The sequence below is a fragment of the Platalea leucorodia genome, assembly GCF_965183815.1.
Source record: "Platalea leucorodia genome assembly, chromosome: 1".
Lineage (NCBI taxonomy): Eukaryota > Metazoa > Chordata > Aves > Pelecaniformes > Threskiornithidae > Platalea > Platalea leucorodia.
In genome coordinates, this window is record NC_138823.1 from 148,308,830 (window position 1) to 148,334,441 (window position 25,612).

The window sequence follows — 25,612 nt, forward strand, 5'->3', positions numbered from 1 at the left end:
GAGCTGCTGCTATGCTATTTTTTTGTTGGCTCTGTGGCTGGTCAGAGGAGGTCTTACAAAAGCGAAGCATGCAGTGAGTTGTCCATGAAGGGCCAACTGTTTGTTCTTTTTCTGGCGGTAGGGAAGATGGCTAGTTTGTGTGTCCTTTGAGACAGACTTGATTGAAAGCTGTCGTATTTGTTAAATATTGTGGGAATTCATGTCCCTCTGTTATTCCTTTTCTGGATCCAAAAGTGGGTATTTCAGAACTCTTATTATGCTTTGTGTGCATCTTTAGGGTGAGAAGAGGGTGCAACTGCAAGGAGTCACTTTGTGGGAACTAAGTCTCTTCATCTCAGCAGGTTGTTGCTGAAATTTTTATTCTTATCAGTGTAAAACCTGAGCATTCCTTTCAAAGGTTTTTCTGCAGTGAAATTTTCTCTGCTTCTTTGATGTTATTTGCATCTGGAGTCAATTCACATTCAGAAGCAGGACTTCTGAACTTTCCTTAGAAAAAAAAAAGAAAAGAAAAAGACAAAAAAGAGGAGAGATTATTTGTTAGAGGAAGTATAACCTAAACGGAGGAGGGAATATAGAGTTAAGGACAGCAGACCTGTGGTGGATGCGATCTTTGTATGCAAAAGGCCTTAGGGTGGGGTACCCCTCTAGTTGCCTTGACTGGTAAGCTGTAACCGTGGTAAACTGTCCTGGCAATCTTTGTGTTGATGTTTTGGATCTGGGAGAGGTATTTGATGTGGTTGCTGATGCTTCACTTTACAAAACCTAAAGCATATTCTTTCCAGACTCTTAGTCATTTATGCCCCTTCCCTTCCCCCCTTTTTGTATCCCTCTTTCCTTCTTGACACATCCTTTTCTGTTGAGACTGCTATCAAAGTGATTTCAGTACATTACAGAATGTAATTTGAAGTCCTCCTGACGGTTCCTTTGATCAGAATTCTGTTTCTTTGCCTTTCAGACAAAATTAACACTGGAAGTAAAAGAACACTAGAAAGTCAACAGAAGAGACTGTAAAATATGTTCATTTAAACATTTCCTATTGTTTGCTGATATTGCTGTGAAGTTTCATCTTAAAGCATATTAAAGTCATTGCCTCTTGGCTCTGAAATTATAAACAAAAAAACTTCTTGAGGGTGATTTCCTAGTAAAATGATGAAAGCTAAAGAAACTCAAGCAGTGGCTTAGATTTCCATTTCATAATTTCCTTCTTGAGGCTTGTTTGGGGTTCAGTGAAATTGTTACTGAAGTTTAGATAAACAAGCACACTGACGATATAGTAAGCTGGGTAACTAGCACTGATGAAAAGCTTTTGGACCAACAGACTTGATGGATAACATGGCAGTCTTGGTGTAGATGCTTCTGTTTTCTCTTGATCCCTGTTTGTTTTCTGGCAGTATGTGTAGCACTTTTGGGATTACTATATTTAAGAAATTATTGGAAAGATTGTGCAGTGCATTTGAATCCCGCCTCTCCCTATTTTTTTTTTTCTTTCAAATGTGTTTTTTCCAGGTCTAAAAAGACCAAAACAAACAATTCCCCCTCCAAAAAAAGCCGAAAAGATAACAAATACAACCTCCCTGATCTAAAACGTCTTCAACAAGCCTATATTAGGTTTTAAACAATGGAAATCATACTTTATGGTGTACATTATTGTAGTTATGACACCTGCACACTTTGTTACGAAAGGGAAAACTCCACATTTCTAACCAGCTGGCACATGGGGGGTGGGGGAGTGGGTGGAACAAAACTTCAATGTATGAAAAAAACAAACCTAGAAATCCCCATCAGCCTTTGAAAGAGTTCTCTTGGACCTTCCTTTGAGTTTTAAAAAGTGTACAAGAATCAAAAGGACTTTATATGTTGTATTTTAGCAGGTACATTTTTGCATGATGTTTTGGTGAAGATAGTTTTGGTACTTTATTTATTAATTTTTTGGCTAAACTGTATTTCCTTCCTGGCTAAATGAGGTTATAAGTTGAGTTAAATGGGTTTGGGGTTGGTTAGAGACAAGGCAATTGCTAAGTAAGTCAGCTGCTGTTTATAGTTTATAAAGGTAGAGGTAAATCTGGTTTGCTTTCAGCTTTGCATTTAGATTCTCAATTAACTGATTCTACTTTATTAGAGAATTTGAGAACCCATTCTCTTACTCTCTTCGGCTGATTCCATGAAACATGGTTCTGGTATTTCTTCCATTGTGACTGAAACAGAAAGCTGACACTTGGCGATACCTGAATAGAGTATGCACATGTTACATCTCATCCTGGTGCTTGGTGAGAGTGGTTGTGCAGTCACTGTTGGACAAATTATTTTTTCTTTTGAGTGTCTGATAATCATTTGATAGTTAGAGGATGATCACTGTGGTTCACTTTCAAAACTCAAGACAGTTACTGAGTTTTCTTATGGCTATTCAGACTTACACATTTTAAGTTGTCTTTCTCATCTTTTCAATCTACTCAGTATTTTCAGTGACTCAATGGGAGTTTTAAACCCTTTGTGTCAATCCATATGTATGCATTTTTTTGGTAGCTTTCTATTGAAGCACTCATTCTGAACAAATGGCCATAAGACTATACTGTTCTGCTGGGTTTTATGTGAGTACACAAAAATTCCACAAATGTGTAGTTAAGCAAAATACTTGAGTGCCAGTAGCTTACAAGTAACTTTCTCTCACACCTGCAGTTTCTCTGCATCTTCTAATGTTGACTGTCGAAATAAACCATACTGTGATACTAATGAAAAAGTGACCCTCTAGACTTGCTTTTGATTAAATTAGTAAAAATACTGAACTCCTTCTGCATTCTGAGTTTAACTGTTAATTTTGTCAGGCTTTTGTATTTTTTGTATTTGTGTCAATTATTGTCCTGGTTTCGGCTGGGATAGAGTTAATTTTCTTCCTAGTAGCTGGTATAGTGCTGTGTTTTGGATTTAGGATGAGAATGATGTGATAACACGCTGATGTTTTAGTTGTGGCTAAGCAGTATTTATAGTAAGTCAAGGACTTTTTAGCTGGCTTTTCTGCCAGCAAGGAGGTGCACAAGAAGCTGGGAGGGGGCACAGCCAGGACAGCTGACCCCGACTGGCCAAAGGGCTATTCCGTACCGTGTGACGTTGTGCTCAGTATATAAACTGGCGGAGTTGGCCAGGGGGCAGCGATCGCTGCTGGGGACAGGCTGGGCATCGGTCGGGCGGGTGGTGAGTGGTTGCATCACTTGTTTTTCCTGTGTTTTGTTTCTCTCTCTCACTTGTTGTTTTCATTATAATTATAATTAAATTTAAATTCTTAAACTGTTCTTACCTCAACCCACTAGTTTGCTTACTTTTACCCTTCTGATTCTCTTCCCCATCCCACTGTAGGGGGGAGGGTGAGCGAGCGGCTGCGTGGGGCTTGGTTGCTGACTGGGGTTAAACTACAACAATTATTTAAACAAATACAATTTGGATGTGATTCCATAATCCTCCAAGAATTGATTTCTATCAGTGTGGAAGACTTCTATTATACTCTAAAGGCTCTGGGTTAAGAAATTATTTTGTCTCTGTTTGCACAATTTCGTTCACACTGCCAATGCTTCATGTTGTGGTTTAAAAAAAAAGTTTGGTGGTTTTTTTTTTAAATTCTCAGCCTCTTTAGAAAGCACACTTGGTTGGTATAGCTTCTCATATTTTGTTCAGTTTAACATGGAAGGTACTAATTTAGTATGTAAACTGTATGTACCTTTTTGGGAATGAAATCTAAATCAAATTTCATATTCTTATGCATGGAGATGTCAGCAGGGGAGCCAAAGCTAAAACCTTGCATTAATTTACAGTGATATCTGAACAAAAAATACTGTGCAGGTACAGAAATGCAGGAAGATGGGAATCTTTGGTGCAGAAATGCAGGAAGACCTCCGAAGCAGAAGCCATGTCTCTGTTTTTAATCCACTTTCTTTTGTTGATTAATTGATTATTGGGAAGATGGATAATATTAACAACAGTGGATTCATAAATGCTGGCTATAATTGAAGAGCTTCAGATTGTGTATTTTGAAAGCAAATATAAATACTTGATTTGCTCTTATAAAATTGTATTATAAAAATTTCAAAACATTAATGTTGTTTCCATTAAAAGAGCACAGGACATTATTACTATCTCTCTTAAATTTTGATAACACTTGGTGCTACTTAAAATGGGTTATGTTAAAGAGGAAGCTGAACTTAGGTTATATTCTCTTTTCTAACTTCTAGAAATATAAAGAGAAAGATAAACACAAGCAAAAATATAAGAAGCAGTCGGAGTCCTCACCATCCTTGGTTCCATCTCTTACTGTAACTACAGAGAAAGTAAGTCAATGTGTTTTCCTCCTCTTGCACTTCAATTACTTATGTTGAAATTTCATGATATAATCATTCCAGTGAAGATACCCAAGCTTTAAAATGGCCTAGATTCTATAATTATCAAACACACTTGGTATTTTTTCCTATAATGTAAAATTCTAAAATACTTTGAAGTTTATAATATGAAGAAAGGCTTAGATTTTTGTAATTGAATAGTGAGTGATTTAATGGTACCAATCAGGTAAGTTTTATTTCATTGACTTATGTTTAATAATTTGAGAAGTTTTAGAAAATCTTTCCTTTGAAATTCACTTGTGTATGCTGAGCTGTCACTGAACCTGTAAGCATTTAAGCTGGTAGTTAGGAGACTGAAACTTATGCTTCATATACTTGTAATATCACATTGCCTTTTTAACAGTTTACTCCATTAGGTTCTGTGGTCTTTCCATCCTGTTAATGTGCTAGCAAATATCTAACTCCAGGGACAACGCAGAGGGTTAAATAGTAAGGACTGTTCTCATTGTACTCTATAAGAATCACTTTCACTATCCACCAAAAAAATAACACTAATGATGGTATTACAAAGTGGGCAGCAGTATTGAGAAATGGGTTTTCTGACTTCAAAGTTGGAAAACATTTGTCCCATTCTTGTGGGAATGTTTGACATCTGAGTCAGGGAATCATGGTTTGAATTAATTAGCTGTCAGTAAGTGGAACAGTTTTTTAGCGGAAACTTGTGTTAACTGTATGTAGTTTGGTTGCTGTGATGCAATATTCAACAAATGTGTCTATTTGCATACGGTACACTGAGACATTGTCAGGACAGGGTAAAAAAACGGAAATAGCAACTTTCTCTAGTCCCTGGATATCTAATGGTATCAACTTCAAGAATCATCACCAAGAAAGTTAGTTTTTTAGTATGCTTTGGATATTTCTTTATTCTCAATAGTAGGAGTATTAACTTGCAGATGTGTACCTGTTAACATCTCATTATTTGTGACTCATGCTTCTGATAAACTAGTCTTGTTTCTGGTTCTACTGTATTCTTTTTGACACAATTATGTCAAGTGAGACTTACTAGTCAGTGGTTTTCTGAAACTCCCAATAACTCTTTATTTAAAGAAAAAAAAAAAAGGTAGTCAATTTGCTGCTTTGCTGTTTTGATTTGAGAATGATTAGACATTGCAGTCAGTGAGTGTGACAGTTTTTATTGAAATTGTTGTAGAACTCTTTGAATAGTACTGACTGGTCCATGTGATTTGTTATTTCATTTTATTAATTTGTCTTGAACATATTTCTCTTAAGTCTGAGACAATTCATAAAATTCATAGCTTGTAAAACAATTTTCCTGTGTGGGAACTTCCTTTAGACAATACAATTTTTTGTTTAGGTTTTGTGCTATCTATGATCTTATCTTACTTGAATATATCCCTTTTGTACTATGATTATCTAATCATCATCAAAAGTTTAACAAAAAGTGATGTTGCTGTATATTTGTGTAAAAGTTAAAGAAAATATATTAGAAATATCGGTTATTTTTGAGTCCTACCTATTAGAGTATGCTAGAAGATACAGTTGGATTCTGTTTTTCTGCTAATCTATATTCTAATTACTCCTCCCTAGACTTTCCCTAATTACAAAGTTTACGACTGAATGGTGTACACTTCAGTAAGGTGAACAAGAGTAAAATCCCATTTTTAGAAGACACCTATTTAATCCAAGTAAAAAATGAAAAAGTTGCTGAGTTGTTAGCCATACTGTTAATCAAGATTGTACTACCTATGCATGTATAGCAAATATTAAAGAGAATAGAAACTCTATAATTCTAGAACCTAAATTATAAATGAATTAAACCAAACCAGAAGTATTAATTGTGGAATTTAAATATCAACATGTCTCCTGTTAGTTTTTTTTGGTTTTTTTTTTTTGTTTTTAAACCTTTTACACCCTGTGTTTCTTTCTAAGCTATCTGCTTCATTTTCTACTTTCTTTTTATAATTCTTGAGACGGTCAGGAAATTTTATGATGCTTGAGACAGTCAGGAAAATTGATGTTCAGGTTTTTTTAAATGAAGTTACTAAGCGTGATTACGTTTTTAAAAAAAGTATCTGCTGGATATTTGGAAGTGATTTTCTGTGGCTAGTTCCTTCAGTTATCTTATTTTAATTTTTTTCTGAAGTCCTTTTGACAACATTTACATGCATTTGCTTTTCTAGGTTATAAATTCATAGTGTGTTCCTCAAAAATTTGAAATTTTAATAACTAAACAAGCTTTGTTTTTCTTCTGAGATAAATATTTGGTTCAGAATATTTTGTTAATGTGTTACTTTTGTGTATCCCTTTATATAGAGTTGTCAGAATTGATTTGGACTTGATGTCTTTTTCACAGCAGTCTGTCGTTGCAGTGAATACATTATTTTATCACGCTATATAATCACTTCTGCTACCGCATTGTTCCTGTTGGGGGGTACTGGAACTTGAAATGAATTTTGGTTTTCCTTTTTAAAGAAGTGAAATCCTTTATGATACAGTGGCAGTGACCATTTATGCAGGTGATTCCTTAAAAGATGTTTTTATCTGGATGAGTGGCTTCTTAAGATACGTTCATGAAAGGCTGCAGAATAAACTGTGAATTTACATTATGTGAGTTGGTATACTTGGCTTGCCTGTTTGTCCTGCAAAAATTAATTCCAAGAAATTTTACTTTGGTTCCAGTCCAGATGCTGTGTTGAGATACAAGTATGCATTTTGTGCATCCCTGTGATGTTTCAGCAAAAACTGCTTAGTCTGGGTCAGTTAAGTTTTGAAAAAGTTTGAAATAAGAAATTCTTAACTACTCTTTGATTAATGTATTAATAAATTTTTCACTTTTCTTTTGGGACATGGATGCAGAATGTTTTAAGAAGGACTAGAATGAATCACTTATGAACTTTGAGTTTTCTCTCTGCCCCGTTGGATGAGGTTTTCTTCCTGCCTTCTTCTTAATTGGGAATTGCCATCAACCCTTTATTTAGTCCTGATAAAAGCTTCTGTCTCAGGTTTTGAGCTTTGGGAGGCTGGGCTTGTGTTGAAAATTTAAAAATGTGTATGGTTTAACAGATCCAGAAAAATACAGTTGTCTTTTTGGTTTTTTTTGTTTTGTTTTGTTGAAACCCCGAAACATTGATGTACGCAAAGATACACAAGACAATGTATCTGCTTTCAAATTGTAGCCAGTAACTAAATAAAAGATATTGCAAACAGAAAGTACAGCTGACTGAATTTTATCTGTAATAGTAGAGATGATGGTGATAGCCCTCCTCAGGTCACCCTGACTGTCAGCGTGCTGTGGTTCTCAAGGGGCATGATCAGATCCTACTGCAGTGCGATACAGAAAGGAATGAAATAAGTAGAAAAATATCTGTTTGGTATGACTGAATGTCACTGTCCTACAGTAGCGTGATGTTTGTGGGCTATGGGGGTGTGTGTTGACTTTTTTTTTTTTTTGTTTGGGTGTTTTTTGCTTGGACCCTTCCCTTACCATCTGGCATTTTAGTGGATGATGACCTGCTGTGGTCCTTCCCTTCTCTGTGCAAGATTACCGGCCTATATATCTGTATTAGGGCTAAAGGCTTCTCAAGCCTTGGGACGTACTGTGTATAGCAAGAATGAATATTATGCCTTTACTGTAAATCTGAAGCTTGCCCAGAAGTTTTAAAACTTGCTGCAGATGGGTGGTACAACTCTTCAGGGCGCACAGAGTGATATATGGGGGGGTGTAAAATGACCGTAACTCTCTCGTAACGCACCAAGTTGGCAAGGTGAAAGTAAGCTTTTAGGGGAAAAAACCTGCAAACTGGTTTATGGGAAGTATAAAGGAACCCTGATACACGCAGGGTTGGTTTGGTAATTGCACTAGCAAATACCGATTGATTTTTGAGAACAGGATTAACAGTCATGACGTAGCTAGTGAAGTCCTCCCAAATAAACCAAGGGATGGTATTGGGTGACAGCACCAGGGAAATCTCCTTTGTGGGGGATGTTTGTACTTAAATGGTGGAAAATGACTGCCTCGGAGTGTGAGCAGTGAACTAGGGAGCCTCGAGTAGTGTATTCCACTTAAAAATATGTGCTGGGGAGAGGGGGGACTGCAGAGGCTGAAGCCAGTCATTAAATAACCAACGATGTTCTGCCTGCATCCTCAGATCCTTGCTCCCTGCCAGTCTTACTCTCCTGACCTCAAAAAACCACCCAAACAAACAAACCAATATAACTTTGCCATGGCATATTAGGGGTTTTTTTGTGATGTTTATGTTAGGCCTTTGTCTTTTAGAACTTAGCATTTTAGAAAAGCAGCTGGTTTAGGGTTGGCTAAGTTGTTGTATGAACCAATTAGCTTAATAATCTAAAGTTTGTGCTGCAGTTTTACCTTCGATCTTATTGCATATCTTGTGGATTCTCAGTGCATATCTGTTTTAGGGCACTTCATTGCAATTAAGTCCTTAAAGTAAGGAATATAATCTGGGAAAAAAACACCGACCAAATGATACCAGTTTTACTTTTCTAACTGTCTATTGCATCGTATAGTGTTCAAGATACTCGGAGTAAGCATGTAGATTTCAGTATGCTTTATAACACCTTCCAAAACAGAAACACCTGTTGGAGGAAAATTTTCAAAAGCAGAACAGCGATGTGCATGTGTTCTCCAAAATCTGCTAAGAGCAGGATTCAGGCTTGCAGTCAACCCAAATCTCTGCACAGTGTATGCAAATTAATGCCTACTTGTCATTTCCTAGCCCCGGCCAGTCTGTAGAACTATGTTAAACTCTTAATTTCCTTTTTAAAAGAAAAAATTTCCCCCCTCAGCAGTAAATGAGCAGAGATACTAGATAACATCAGAGTATGGTTGTTGATACCTACAGAGAATTATCCTTGCAATTAACATTCAAATGACTGGACAGGAGATAAGGAGGGAATTGGATAAAAGGAGAAATCCCGGATCCTAGAAAAAGCCTGACTTTTGTTTTGGGTTATTGCATGTCTCGAAGCCTTTTGTTCAAATGACCCAGATTTGAACCACTGCTTCTTAACTCAGGTCAAGTGACACATCAGTTTCAGGAAAATTGAGCATACTTGTGTACTTCGTAATAGTTCAAAAAGTTAACTACTAAACTTACCTTAGAAGTGGATTCATCTTCATTAGAAACAGTTACCAGTATCGTAATATGAATTTGAGGTAAATTATTTTTAACATTGTACTTTAACAGACTTAAACTGTTTTTTCTTCACTGTTATTCAGAAAATCCGTAATATATTTTTATTGCAGTTCATAATAGGGCTATATTTGCAATTTTGAAAGGCTATGTTTTGCCCTTCTTTTAGGTAGGTAAATTAAAATAAATTCTTTGCTTGCTAAAAATTGTTGGATTTTAGATGGACTATGCAGAGTTTTTCATACCAGTGGATACTTTACAGATACTTCATACATGTTCATAGTGACGTATATTTTTCATTTAGAATATTGTATAGTGAGATAATTTTGTTATGATTTGGCTTGCTTGCTATAGGAAGAAAAAATAGCAGTGATTGAACGGTATGAAAATATGAAACATTTGTTTTTTCTTAATGCTAACATGGAGACATTGTTACTTCGGGACCTTAAAGACATAATGGTACTCAACATGAGTTAGTATATCAAAGTTTCAGCTTCAACTGTTAAGATACGTAGAATCACTTCTCTCAAGTGGCACAGAGGAACCGACAAAATCAAATTTGATTCTATAGTAGATTTTAATACTGGATTTCTAATTAGGGTGTGCTCTACTTCTTTTCACACATGAGTGAAGAGTTTAGAAGCATTGTCTGTACATGGCTTTTTACTACACTAGGTCACATAGGTTTGGTGGGATGGAGAGCTTCAGGATGAGCCTAAGCTAATGGGCAAAGTGCTTGAAGAGTGAGTCTGTTTTCTATATTGGCCTATTCTGCATGGAGACACCAACAGTGTAAAACAAAGCATGAAGCCAAACCAGTTTGAATCCTTCAGATTCATGTATTACTTTGCTGTCTTTGGAGTCAGTTGGGTCTGCTGTTGTAGTTTGGAAAGCCATACCTGTCTTAGCTTGGTTTACAGTGTCTGCATGGAACAAGTTAAGAAAACAACAATAGAAACTAATACTAGAACAACAGACTCGCAGTAGAATTCAAGTAAAGCAATTTCCATGGAAACCATGTTTTTAAAGAAGCTATTGGCCAAGTTGAGTCCTCACCCCAAATAAACACTGCTCTTCTCCTCAATAATTCGTACAGGGCAGTATGCAAATAGATTGAAATTTTCATCTTCCTCAAAGCTTGCATATTTAGTTGTCTTCTGGCATTTGCAAGTGAAAACTAAGTTCTATGTAAATGTATTCGCTGTTTTAGTAAAAATATGGAAAACTTTTTATATCAGCCATACGAAGCTGTATATAAAGTGAGGAAATATTCTGCTGTAGGCCTAAATTCAGCAAGCATCCCAGTTGGGGAAGAGAAAACTTGTGTATATGCTCAATTTTGAGAGGCACGTGTTTGTGTGGTCTTTAATGGAGATAAATTTAGATACTATTTTAAACTCTCTTCTGTAACAAACTGAAAAACAAACTAAGCTTGTTCTGAACAGATGAGTAGCTTCTAGGTTTGATCCCTATTTTTTTTGTTGGAGACGCTTTATACAGTTAAAAGGCTATTTTACTAGCTGGTTTGAGTATAAATAACAATGGAATATTCTTTCCTTTTTCCTAATTTTGCTTTCATCTTCTTTCTTCTGATACTAAAATTCTGCTATCACGAGTCCAATTTTTTTAATTATGAAAGCAATTATATTCCTTTCTGTGGTTTCCTAATGCTGTGCACGCAGTTTCTCTGCTTACTTAATTGCTTTCTGTGAACCTATTTTGACTATTGTTCAGCAGTATGAACAATTCTGACAAAATTTAACGGAAGAATAACGGGTCTAAAGGTAAAATTGTTGAAAGCCCTGTGAAGAGTTTATGGGTGTCGGAGAAGGGCCAAAATTCTTGGCGATGGGTGGGGGCCGAGGAAGAAATTTTCAGTGGGAGCTCAAGAGTGTGTTATGCTTTTTCCTTCCTGTCAGGTAGCAGGGTTGTAGTAGGTAGCCAGTCATTCCTGCATGTGTCTTGGCCAGCTAGATCTCACTGTCTTCTTTACTTGATGGTACTTAATGAACTGGATGATAGGGACAGTTCAGGGAATCCTTGTGTGATGATGGGAAGTGAAGACATAAGGGGCAGTTGGGCTTCTTGGAGTTGATTTTGGTTTGGCGTTGAGAGTATAAAGTCCTAAAAACGTAGGTTCCTAGATTCTGAAGCCTTCATCAGTTCCACTGCTGATGGAACAATGTTTCCAGTTTGACGAAACAAACTGTACAAAAATTGTATTTTCAGAACAACATTTGAAGTCTCATTTTTTCTTTTTAATTTTTAAGTAGTAAAATAACTATCCTATTTAAATAGAATATAAAGACTGTGTAACCATAGATTGGAGATTAATCCATTGACCTCAACAAAGTAAAAATTTCGACCAAAGCTGACGTTATTTTTGCGCATTTTTTCTACAAAATGAAGTTCTACGTGCTTAAATGGTTTGCTGAAAATCTTAACAATTCAGTTTATGTAACTCCTGCTGTTGCCAGTTACCTTAGTATCTGAACACTTCCAAGTTTATTTGAAAGAATGGGTTCTTTTAAACAGTTCTTTGGTTACAGTTTTTTGTGTGACCTAACTTTCTTTTCTTTTATTTCTTTTCTCTTATCAAAATGCTAGACATACACAAGCACTAGCAACAACTCCATGTCAGGCTCCTTGAAGCGGTTGGAAGATACCACAGCTCGATTTACAAATGCAAATTTCCAGGAAGTTTCTACACACGTTTCAAGTGGAAAAGATTCTTCAGAGGCTAGAGGGTCAGAGAGCAAAGGGAAGAAATCTGCGGGTCATAGCTCAGGTCAGAGGGGAAGAAAGCCTGGTGCTGGAAGAAATCCAGGAACAACTGTGACTGCAGCTAGCCCTTTTCAGCAAGGTATTAATTGTTACACTGTAACATGACTTCTGCTTTGACATGAATTGGAAATCTTACATATTTAAAACTTGAAAAGTAGTTCATCCTTTATCCTCAATAAGAAGAATGTCGTTTTACTTTGGGGAAAAATAACTTTTTTCAGGGAAAAAATGTTCATTGTCATAACATGAAAAAGAAGGTCATGCATCTTTAAAGGGCAAAACTGATGCTTTTGTTTAGACTGTTAAGGTGTTCTCTTTAACTGCTAAAACCAGAAGTTTCTTTACGTGCTGAAAAGTTAGTCTGGGGTAAAATTTAACATGTGAATTTGAGTCTAGGGGTCTTTCTTAGCTCTTTGAGGGAATAATACTAATGTTTTTTAGATATATTATAGTGCATATATATTATTATATTTAGCGCATATTAGAACGAAACTGGACTGCCTAATGTGTAGGATGCGGTGGCCCCTAAATAATTTTTCAAGATGCCAACATTTAAAATACCACTTCTTCAAAGTGAAAGGCCTTTTTACTTTTTTTTTTTTGGTCATCGAAATACATAAGCAGAAGATGATTACATGACTAGTATATACAGTTTATTTACCTTATGTAATACAAAAAGTTTGACATTTTGAACATGCTAAAATCCACTAAATACACTGTGGACGCTTCTAAAAAGCTGATTTTATTATGGCATCTTCATCAGGGTTGAAGAAAGATAAAAAAATTTAAAAGTCTTTTTTATTACTTAACTAATAAAAGATGTTATTTTGAAACACAACAAATTAGACCTTCTATGAAGTAATTGTTTCTCCATAGTTTTCACTGTGGCATATAGTAGCCGACTGTCCTTTCAGCTTTATGGTGTTGCTCTTTTTTTGAGTTTATTTATGCAGTGAACACTTTTAAATTTGTCTAGAAACATTTCAATATTTCAGGCTTTTTTTTACTTGAAAAAACTGAAGTGTTTTTTTGTTTAAATTGTCAAGCCTTCGAAAATTGCCTTCTGGAGTCCTGCATTCAAAGAAAAACCTTGCTCACTGCAGATGGCAAAATAGATCTTTACTATGTGCATGTATTTTCTTTAAAGCTGCGTTAAGTGAAGTTGATGTAACGTATTTAAAATACAAAACAACAATGTTTTTATGATTTTTAAATTGCTGCATTAATGTAAATTGTATTTTAAATAGAATTCATAATAATATTTAATGGAGTACTAATGAGAAAACAGTAATTTTTAAAGGACTTTTTTTACACCTAATGTTGTATTTAGGAGTATTTTCTTGATGGGATAGACGTCATCAGTCTGAGTTCTACTAAACAGTACCCACATGCACCCACTCATATAAAATTACTAAGTTTCGGTGAAAGTAGATGTTTATATTTCCTAAGTGTGCTTCATTTTCTGCCTTGGATGTGCTAACACAGTGATGAAATGACTGCCTTCCAAATATTACAGAAGCAGTGTAATTCTATTACACAAAAGATATTTATGGTTCTCTGGTAGTGCTAAAGAAATCTTAAAATGCCAATTTTATACACTGTTCTCCACTTCCTCTACTGTCATTTTGAAAAATACCTATTCCATGGAACACCTCCACAGCCAGGGTAAATTAAGTGCAATTGCTGTTCCCTTGACCTGTGTCAGACCCTTGATTTAGGTAGAATGGTAAGGAAGATTGTAGGCATAGTGTAGATGTGATCATAGCACGTTTCTATCAGCTTTCTTCTTTTTATATATATGTGTATGTTTAAAAAAAAACTACCTCCGAGTTGCACCGAGTGTTTGTTGTGGCTTCAAAACATGAGGGATGTCAAAGCTGCCTAAGCAGCAAAGTTGTTATTCTCCTTTTATTCATTTTCACCTTGTTTGTGCCCCAAATTCAAATCTGAATCTCAGATAGGAATCTGAGAATCAGATCCAGCAGAGTGAAGATCAGCAGGAGAAGCAATGACTTATCTTAAAAATAAATTCTTTAGCTCTTCGTAACACTTCTCCTAAAGACATTGTACTTTATAAATTTTTGTATTCTAAGATATTAATGTTTCCCATCAATTTTCATCAACTACAGGAAAAAAAAAATGTACTTTTTCTTTACTTTCTTTTTTAGGAAGCTTTTTGGGCACTCCTGGGAGCATAAAGTCATCTTCTGGAAGTTCAGTTCAATCTCCCCAGGATTTTTTGAGCTTTACAGACACAGATCTGCGAAGTGACAGTTTCACGCATTCTCAACAGGCTTCGTCAACCAAAGATGTACATAAAGGAGAGACTGGGAGTCAAGAGGGAGGTGTCAATTGTTTCACTTCCTTAATTGGTCTCCCTTCATCATCAGCTGTTTCTCAATCTAAAAACTTTGACAGCTCACCTGGAGACATAGGTAATTCAAGCCTTACTTCTACAGCATACAAACGAGCTCAAACTTCTGGAATAGAAGAAGAAACTGTAACAGAGAAGAAACGGAAAGGAAATAAGCAAAGTAAACATGGGCCTGGTAGACCCAAAGGAAATAAAAGTCAAGAAAGTATTTCCCATCTTTCAGTTTCTTCTGCTTCCCCAACTTCATCTGTGGCATCTGCTGCAGGAAGCGTGACAAGCTCTGGTCTTCAAAAATCTCCAACTTTGCTCAGGAATGGAAGTTTACAAAGTCTTAGTGTTGGCTCATCTCCAGTGGGTTCAGGTAGGCATTATTGGATTTGTTTTCTTACCTCAAAATATGCCTTTATTTTAGCCATAATTCTTGAGTATGCTTTTCAAGAACAGAGTATCATTTAAAGTGTCTTGAAAGTTGCATTGGGAAAAAAAGTAAAAATTAGAATATGACTGTTGGAAGAGTAAGTTTTGTTCCATGTATAGGTGCCACTGTGCTATAGGTGGCTGTAGTAGATTGACCTGTGTATTGACCTCTATGCTATATAAATGCAGGTGTTGAGGCTGTAGGGGGAAAAATAAGTTGCTTGAAAATTAGTTCTTTGGAAATTATGTGTGACAGATTTAGCTAAAATAAATGATAGTTTATACAGACTATATTGTCTGTCTGCTCTGTTACATAGAGAAAACAAAATCAGTACTCAAGTATGTCAGCTGTGCTGAGTATGTCCCTCAATTATTTTTTCCCAATTTAGCTTAACTAAAAATCAGAATGTCTATATGGAGAATTATCAGTTTAAACATGTAAAAGGATATTCTGAATCTGGACCCCTGTGCAGCCAGATGACATTTTCATTTTCTTGTGTGCTTTTTAGCAATTGAAATTGGCTGGTTTGTTCTTCCTCTGTTCTAAATGTTATGTGCATCTGGGGCTGTGAGAGGCTTTCTGTTCCCAGTAAACCTGTGTGTGGAATGACCTTGCGGAATACTGTATCTACCAAAGTCTTTGTTGCTTTGAAGTTTCTTTCAAGGCCTTTGTGTTTGGATAAACAAATAGCAAACTATCTGATACCTTGGTTTTGTAACTTTGACATTTTGTCCTTTTTGTTGTTCTAGTAGATTTTTTTTCTTAATTTTTCTTTTTGGGGGAGAAAGAGAAATGGAACTTGAATATTTGGTTGTGGGCAGGGTTTTATGCTTTTATATTGTATCTTTTCGCTGCATAAGCAAGAGATACTTTTGAAATATATATACTTCAAGAAACAAGAAACTTCATATTTGTTACAAAACATGGCAAGTACTTAAAAACTTGATCTCAAAACCACATTATTTTAAATCTTTGTTAGATGTAGGCAAATGATGATTTTTGTTACGGGTTATAATGGCAATAGCAGTGGCAACTATATTAAAAAAATATTTTTTCCTGCCTTGAAATCAATAGGGAGAAATGGTATGTGACAAAACTTCCTAGTTCACTGTCCGTATTTTTGATTAAAATGCAGTTTTAAAAACATCTTAACCTCATATCTGTTATGGACAGAGATCATCCAACAGATTTAGATCAATGTTCTGGTTATTTTAGTATGCACTTTCTTATTCCTTTATAATCCCTTTGAGGTGGATTATGTATTGTTGTAGTTGGGGTAACAGATGGAAGTACAAGGTCTTGGTTTGAAGTTAATGACCCATGTTTCCCACCTTAGATTTGTCTTAGAATATTCCCGTCTTGTCAGCTCCTAGAACCGGCCTTTCCCTGGCCAGGTCCATTCTTGCTTCCTTTGTCCTCTTTATTACATCTCACTTGTCCAGCTATAAAATGATAATGTAAACTCCCATTGTAAAAAGCTTTGAAATACATGGATGGAAATATTGGGTAGGTTTTATTACCTTTTTCATCATATTCAGCCTATAATTTCACCTCTGTTAAGCATACTTAGATTCTTGCTAGCCAGCATTAGACTTGCCCTCTAAAACAGTGGTATTTTCTGAAGGCGCCAAAGAATATGAATGAAAAACAAAAAACCAAACATAAACAAAATCACCCCAACAAAACCGAGAAAACCCAAAGAAACAAAACCAGATGGGATTTCTTTGCCTTCGAGCATGAGCTCTAAATTAATCCACAAACTTCTGCTTGAGTCTGAGCATATTGTTTTCATGTGCTCTTCTCCCTCATTTCCCCTCTTTCTTATGGTTGTAGTGCTTCTTTCCTCACTTCATCATAAGCATTTTCTGGGTTTAGCAGTCCATTTACAACTTTGTTACAATGAGGACAGGCATACGAGTATTATCAGTATTATCAGAAACATAACATTTTCTCAGGTATGATATGCTGATGTTTCTCTTTGAAATGTCTCTATATTGTCCAATAACAAAATCTGACAAGTGAATCTAAACGATTTGACCCAAAACCCCAAATAAGATTTTGTGCAGGTAAATGTAGTGAGAGAAAATATAGTGGAAGTCAAGCCAAAAAGTTTTTACTGACTCCTACTTGGAATTGCCTTGCTACTTCAAAGAAGCAGAATCAGGAATGAGTTAGGCCATACGATACAAAGCTTTTGAGGCACTTTTCCCAAGAATCTCCTCCTCATTTTTTTTTCTAATAACCTTCTTAACCGCAGCTATCTTAAGCTACCATTCTTTTTCCATTTTCTTAAGAGTACTTGTTGAGATCCATAAAAATTATGAAAATCATTACTTCACAGACGTGTGATAATCCTGTTCACAGTTAATGTGCAAATTAGACGAAATGTGAAGGAAAGCTTATTTTAGAAGGTAATGCAGATTCATCATGTGCTATTTATACATAATGTCTTCCATAAAACTTTTTTATTCTCAATAAGTACATTTAGGTCATTTTGTGAAAATATTTGTCCTCTCCAAACTTTTTTCCAGTCTACAGAACCTCTGTTTTCCTGCTTAATAAGAACAGAGACGTACCATGAATAGTACAAGGCCATGTAATTAAAAGCTGTTACAATACATACGCTTGGGTTGTATTACAGTTGCCATGCAATTGATATGATGCTTTCAAAATTTTGAGTGCTTGAATTTTCAATCTTAATGCTCTTTATAATTTTTTCTGAAATGTATTTATAATCTGATAGGAAACAGTGTATGCATTACTTTAACAGTGTAGTCAAAGGAATAAAAAGTAATTTAAAAAATGAAATAAAATGTAGTTGGTAGGGTGATAAGGAATTTTTATATTAAATTAACATTTTACTAGTACATCTGTCCTTATTAAAAAAAAAAAACAACCAACTTCTTTAGCCAGTAATAGCTTATTTCCAAACCATACTTAATAATCTTTCTGCTGGAAATTAACAAGCACTGCAAGTTTGTTGTCTAAGAAGACATAAGTCAGTTGTCAGTGAGCGTTATGTAAAGCTGATACTGGTTCCCCCAAAATGGGACTGGTCTTTGGAGTGATTTTGGGATCCGAATTTTTAATGGGGGAAGGTTTCATCTGAACTCTAAAATTTTATATAGCTACTTAACTTCTTAAAAGTCACAATAGTTGTATTCTCAGGATTAAGTTCATTCTCAGCATCCTTCTAGGGAATAATACTTAAAGATTTAGATCTGAAGTATTGTAAAGCAATGATCCCTTCTGCTGAAGATTTTTATTTTTTTTCTTTTCACAACAATGGTGATTAAAGAACAGAAAACCTTAATCCAGGGACTGGAAGAGATGAGTAGCATCTTGTCCCAGTGCTGATCTCTGCTAGTAGTAGATTCCAAGATGAAATGTTTCTTTTACCATACTTCCACTTTATTTCAACAGTAGTGCAGAAACTAATAAGGTGGTGGGAAGAAGAAAAAATACAGTTATGATAAATGACTTTCATACATTCTGTATTTTTCTGTCAAGGAGTTTGTGCAGGCTCTGGCCTCTCTTTGTTTGGAGTACACTCCAGTGTGTGAAGAACTTTCTGAGAACTCATGTCCCACAGCAATAGGGAAAAAACCCATTTTATGTGCCATACTGTACCTTCTGACTTTTGTGGAATAATGCAGCAAGGTAAAATGAAAAGCAACCAAGTGTCAGAAGTAAACTGAAATTTCTGTTTTATGGTAGATAAAGTTCTTGCACAGTTATCTTCAAGTTCTGCATGGATACTTGCTGCTGGAAGAACTACAGTGCTTCAAGCATATAGGGATGCTTCTCTGTCTTTCCCAGTTCCGTTCTTGATTTCAAGTGTACAACAAATTGTATAGTATCAACTTCAGTTGCTAAGGACTTCAGGGGATCATTTGCTTCAATATTTTAATTTTTACATAATTGATTTTACGCCTTTATGAGCACTGTAAACCCTACAAAAGCTTATAAAGCAAATAATTTTTTTCCCTAGGAAGACTGGAGAATGTTAAATTCCAAATTGGACCTCAAAATGGTTAGCTTTTTCTTCCAGCACCCTTGCTGTGCCCATCTTCTGGATTTCCTTTGTCACAATTGAGGCAACCTTATAATTTGTCTTCCTGCATTTTTATCTCTACATTGTACATATTCTACCCTTGACCAGTCTCCAGTATGCTCTGCTTGGTAATACTAGACAGTTTTTGGAATAAAGGATGTGTCCAAGCCCAGTATTGTACTTTAATATAGCAATATTTCAAACTCTGATTTAGAAACAGTTAATGTTTCTTGCCACAGGCCCTTCTGGGTTGATCTTATGTCTTGTGCAGTCAAATTTCAGCTTTATGTAGGAGTTTACTACATGCTTCAGCTTAGTCCGTCTATTTTATTCTCCTTTCTCATCTGATTCAAGCAGCGATGAAGCCTCTGCCAAATGTTATGCTTCTGTGCAAGGAGATGTTCTTATTGTTAAGCTTGTTGTCATACTGATGATGTAAGAGAACTCAGAGCTACAAAGTAGATGGGTAACTTGAAATCACTCTCACTGAGATACCGAGTCCCTCAGAGCTTATGTTAAATCTTTATGATGTTATGTTTAAACTCTTCTGTAACCTTTGACTTACTAGCTCAATCTATTGGGAGAAAGAGCTTAGACAAAATTATTCTGAAACAGTTTGTGCTATTACGTTTATCTGCTAGGTGCCCCAGAAGCCAAAGCAGAAGAAGTAGTCTTGGCTGTGTTAAAATGCCAGTTTTTATTCCAGGGGAGACAGAATAGAAAGGACCAATTGATACTAATAGATATTAATGACCTTTTAGGACTAAGCAAGTGGTGTAGAAAACACACACATGACAAAATTCTTGTGCAGAGAATTTCATTCTTCATATTTGAGGCTCAACAGAAATGGTGTTGGTTTGAGATGAGATTAAAATGTTAAAATTGATGATTGTTGGTATTGAAAACATGGAGACATTCATCAAGTAATTGGGAAGAAACCACATGAGGTAGTAAAAGCTTATGAAAATCGGGATTATTGTGAAATGGATCCTCCTATCAGTGTTCCTAATTAAAGCAGGTGTTATCAGCAGCTGCAGCCAGAAGTAATAAATTGGCATTTCCTGATTATGAGGACCTCATATTTTCATGTTTTTAGCCTGTCAGAGTTAAATTTCAGTAAGTCTTTAAAACTTGTGAAGTCGTAGGAGACTGGCAAGTAGTTAATGTTATGTAATTAGAATCATAGAATCACAGAATCATTTAGGTTGGAAAAGACCTTTAAGATCATCAAGTCCAACCGTTAACCCAGCACTGCCAAGAATTAGGATGTGTCTGATACAAGAAAGATAGATGTTAAGAGATGTAAAGATGTAATGATTAATGGTGGTTATTGTGAGTTACGGAAAAAAACACGTTGTTGTAGAAAAGCTAAGGAGTGAATTTATCTGACTATGGATACCATATGGGGAACTGAAAATTGATACTGTAATGATCCTTAACCTAACAAAAAAGGTAAAACATGATCCAATGAGAGAAAGTAATAGTTGACCAATTCTCAGTAATGGTTCTGAAAATTTAGAGGTAATACGTCTTCTAGAAGATACAGTTTATTCAGGCATATTTATTGGATTTGCAGGTGCGGGAAGTTCTAGGGCTAAGAATCAAATCACGTGCTTGCAGAGATTCTTGTCCGGCTCTTATCTATGAACCTAGTTCTGCACTGCATTATCCCTTTGATTTCTAAAAGACAAATTAGCATGGTGCATCAGTTTGGCCTATGAAATAGACTGTAACTGGGCAAATGATGCATTTCAAAATAGAGTAGTTAGTAGGGAATTGTCAGGCATTGTGGGTCTGCAGAAATCAGTTCCCAAGATGGGATGTGCTATGCTTTTATCAAAGATTAGGAAGAAATTAAGAAATCTTTGCTGCTTGCTGTGAGGGTTCCCGGTGGTTTTTAAAAATGTATGTTGTAAGAAATGTACTCGGATGTAATGAATAATAATTCCTTGATTAAGAAAGTTTTGTACAAAAAATACTGACCAATGAACCTTATAACAGAGATGTGTTTTGAAAACAATTAGGAAAAAGTTCTGAATAATGATGGAGAACTAAACATTATCTCATATTGAGATGCTTTAGGAAAAAAAAAGCTGTTGTCATACCTGTGATACTCATTTCAAGAAGGGATATAAAAGTTATATCGCTTGAAATTACTCCATAGATATTGCAGGTAGCAGAGTACTATATTTAATTCTGATATTAATTTCCTCCTAAAATATGAATATAGGAAAATTGAGAGGAGGCATACAACGATCAAGATTTTTAAAATGTCCTTTTTAGAGAGTCTTAAGCTCTTTGATAGACTGAAATATCTTTAATTTGAGAATATTTCGGTTTACAAAAATGGTTAAAAGCATGATTGTAATTGTTACACAGGGAGAATTAATATCCCTGGTCAAGATTTTTTCATTGGTAATTGTCCCATTTTCTGTTTTAAAAAAAATTGTTGACAGAAAGGTACAGACCTATAGTACTTAATTAGATGGGCTGCTGAAAACAAGAAATGTTCAGCCTTTCTACCTTTGAAGTTTGCAGGCTGCCTGACTTTCCATGGAAGGAGTGGTTTGTGCATTAGATACAAATCGGCTTCCCTGTGAATGTCACAAGACTAGAAACTCTTGGAGCATTGCTTGAAACAAAACTTGATTCAAAACAAAAGAAAAGAAAGTTTTCCTTTCTCAAAAAATTGTAGATTTTTTTTTTTTGAGTGAAAACAGATGTGAGGGCTTTCTGAAGTGTAAAAATGTCCCAGGGAAGGGAAGGTAAGTTCTAATAACTAGGGTATGGCTTGCATGTCAAGCTGCTTATATTGGAGAAGATCTTGGCAGCTATGGAAATGCGATTTTACCTGACTAGTTAATTGTTGTATGAGAATGTAAGAAATTTTGAAGATTACATACTTGCAACTACAGTCCCAAATTATGGTGTGACTCTGGGCATTAGTTTCTACTTACGTTTCAAAATATATCATCATTTATTTGTTTATTATGCTCTGATAGTCAACAGCAAATAGTATGTTTAAATTCTGAACTTGCAATACATTTCAGATTCTAAAAAAAACCAACAAAACAAAAAACAAATTAATATTGGAAAGGGAATCTGTGTTTTCCTGAGTTCCCTTTTAGGTCTTTCATTTAAAAACAAAATAAAGATGATATTGGTAGTTACTCATTTCAGGAGAAAGATGTAATAATTTTAAACAGCTGAACAAAAAGATGTAATTATGTATAAAATGTTTAAAGTTTTGTTTTTATTCAAGCTTCGAAAATCTTTTACCCAAATATGAATTTAATAATGAATAAAATAAATTCTGTAGGTCTAGATTTTTGCCCATACAGAATTATCTGCAGAATTGGCATCTAAATATGATCTTTTCAAAACATAATAAATATCTGTATGAATACATTGGCTTTTTGTTAGTTGTATCTATATTGGCAGAGAAGAAAATGGACTGGGAGAGGCTTAAAGGCTACTTATATTCCTGTACTTACTACTTTTCAAATTTAGCTATAAATCTTGTTTGGTGAGGGGAGGTTTTCAAAGAAGTCTATGAGTTTTTTGTAAACTGTTTGCTTTTAGATTATATTTGACCCGTAAGCCCACAAAGTGCCTTGTATATATTTGGTGTTAGGTTTGAATTCCTAATAAAAACTCACTTATTTTAGGCCTGGGTGAACTACAGTGTATGGATGAGATCTAGCCAACAGCTTTGCTATTATTGTTGCCCTCATAGTAAACAAAATAAACTGCCTGCTTTTCCAGGAGTTGATTATCTTTGCAGATACATGGAGTAAAAGTATGTGGCATTATCATCATTCCATTTTTTAAAAAAAAAAAAAAAAAAAAAGGCAGAAAGAAAATCTATTGAAACTTCCAGTTTTCTGCTTGGATTATGTTAGTTCTTTACCTCTTTTTATAAAACTAAGAATTAGCATTTAAAATATACAGAGCAGGGGAACAAGGAGACACTCTGAAGCAATTAAGATTTCTGTCCTATCAGGTGCTTTGTTGCAGAACTTGATATTTGCTTTAGAGGTGTATCCCTTTCTGAAGATCAAGGAAATATTCCTTAAATGAAATTGTATTGCTTCATGGAAAGTGAAGTGAGGTACAGGTGGTGTTTGCTTACTTGCAACTGTTTAGTTCCCAGGATCTCCTTTAAAAATTAACCTTAAAAATCCCTTCATTTTATATAATTTTACATATATAGATTTTTGAATTAAAATACACATTTTTTTGAGTGTGAACATTTTTCAGCATCTGGAGCCAATTTACTAGAGTACGGCATTCCTTGTAAGTCAAATGTGAGATAGCAATCAGTCTTTTAACTCCATAAAATCTGTTAAAGGTGACATGGGAACATAAAAAAAGTGTGTGTGGGGGGAGGGCGAAGAAGAGGCTTGACTCTAAAAGGAGCAGTAGGGTTTTTTACCCCTCCTTGAAAATGATACTTTTCAGATATTACAGACTTTCCAGTCTTTCAGAAATCAAATATAGCTGAAAAATAAATGAGGTATGTGTGTTGGTAGTATTTGCAGCATTTTTGTCCCTCTGAAGACTGTCCAAACCATATGGTAAAATTCTTATTTTGTTGTTGTTGTCAGTCAGAGGTGATAGTGCTACAGTCAGGTTTTTAAAATCAGAAGGAAATGTACTTTGCATTTAAATTTTCCCTTTATTTGATATGAAGAGCTGCAGTATCAGAAGTTTGACTGAAAGTTATTTCAGGATTACAATTGGGGTGACTTACTTCTATATAAGAGGAGGCTCTGATGTGTAGAGCTGTTGTTGATTATTGTAATAATTTCTGAGATTCCTCTGTAAAGTTTTAAAAAGAAAACAAAGAATTTAATTAGGAATACTAACATAGTGTAGTAGTATAAGGAAGACTCATAGAATCATAGAATGCATTGGGATGGAAGGGACCTTTAAAGGTCATCTAGTCCATCCCCCCCCCGCAATGGGCAGGGACATCTACAACTCGATCAGGTTGCTCAGAGCCCCGTCCAGCCTGGCCTTGAGTATTTCCAAGGATGGGGCATCTACCACCTCTCTGGGCAACCTGTTCCAGTGTTTCACTACCCTCAATGTACAAAATTTCTTCCTTATATCCAGTCTGAATCTACCCTCCTTTAGTTTAAAACCATTACCCCTTGTCCTATTGCTACTGGCCCTGCTAAAAAGTCTGTCCCCATCTTTCTTATAAGCCCCCTTTAAGTGCTGGAAGGCTGCAATAAGGTCACCCCGCAGCCATCTCTTCAGTCTGAACAGCCCCAGGTCTTTCAGCCTTTCCTCGTAAGAGAGGTGTTCCATCCCTCTGATCATTTTTGTGGCCCTCCTCTGGACCCGCTCCAACAGGTCCATGTCCTTTCTGTACTGAGGACCCCAGAGCTGGACGCAGTACTCCAGGTGGGGTCTCACCAGAGCAGAGTAGAGGGGCAGAATCACCTCCCTCAGCCTGCTGGCCACGCTTCTTTTGATGCAGCCCAGGATACGGTTGGCCTTCTGGGCTGCGAGAGCACATTGCCGGCTCATGTCCAGCTTTTCATCTGTCAGTATCCCCGAGTCCTTCTCGGCAGGGCTGCACTCAATCCCTTCATCCCCCAGCCTGTATTAATACCGGGGATTGCCCCGACCCAAGTGCAGGACCCTGCACGTGTCCTTGTTGAACCTCATGAGGTTCACACAGGCCCACCTCTCCAGCCTGTCCAGATCCCTCTGGATGGCATCACTCAACTTGGTGTCATCTGCAAACTTGCTGAGGGTGCACTCGATCCCGCTGCCTGTGTCACTGATGAAGATATTGAACAGCACTGGCCCCAGAAGGGACCCCTGAGGGACACCACTCGTCACTGTTCTCCATCTGGACATCGAGCCATTGATCACTCCCCTCTGGATGCGACCATCCAGCGAATTCCTTATCCACCGAACAGTCCACCCATCAAATCCTTATCCTTCCAATTTAGAGAGGAGGACATTGTGGGGGACTGTGTCAAAGGCCTTACAAGAAGTCCAGATAGATGACATCCGTAACTCTTCCCTCGTCCACTGAGATAGTTACTCCATCATAGAAGGCCACTAGGTTGGTCAGGCAGGACTTGCCCTTGGTGAAGCCATGCTGACTGTCCCGAATCACTTCCCTGTCCTCCGTGTGCCTTAGCATAGATTCCAGGAGGATCTGTTCCATGATCTTCCCAGGCACAGAGGTGAGGCTGACAGGTCGGTAGTTCCCAGGGTCCTCCTTTCTACCCTTTTAAAAATGGTGGCAATATTTCCCTTTTTCCAGTCCCCAGGGACTTCGCCTGACTGCCGTGACTTTTCAAGTATCATGGAGGATGGCTTAGCAACTACATCATCCAATTCCCTCAGGACTCTGGGATGCATCTCATCAGGACCCATAGTTACATACGTTCAGGTTCCTCAGGTGGTTACGAACCTGATCTTTTCTTACAGTGGGAGGACCTCTGCCCTCCCAAT

General features: G+C 36.3%; 1 protein-coding gene across 4 annotated transcripts in view; it reads left to right on the top strand.

The window, feature by feature from the left end:
- MLLT10 (MLLT10 histone lysine methyltransferase DOT1L cofactor) overlaps positions 1–25,612 on the top strand; it is a 138,332-nt gene that overhangs the window by 56,681 nt on the left and 56,039 nt on the right. For all 4 annotated transcript variants that reach the window (XM_082313039.1, XM_082313041.1, XM_082313040.1 and 1 more), the window contains 3 exons: positions 4,221–4,316; positions 12,110–12,365; positions 14,455–15,021. In XM_082313039.1, the coding sequence (XP_082169165.1) occupies positions 4,221–4,316; positions 12,110–12,365; positions 14,455–15,021 (919 nt within the window). The remainder of the gene's footprint in view (positions 1–4,220; positions 4,317–12,109; positions 12,366–14,454; positions 15,022–25,612) is intronic.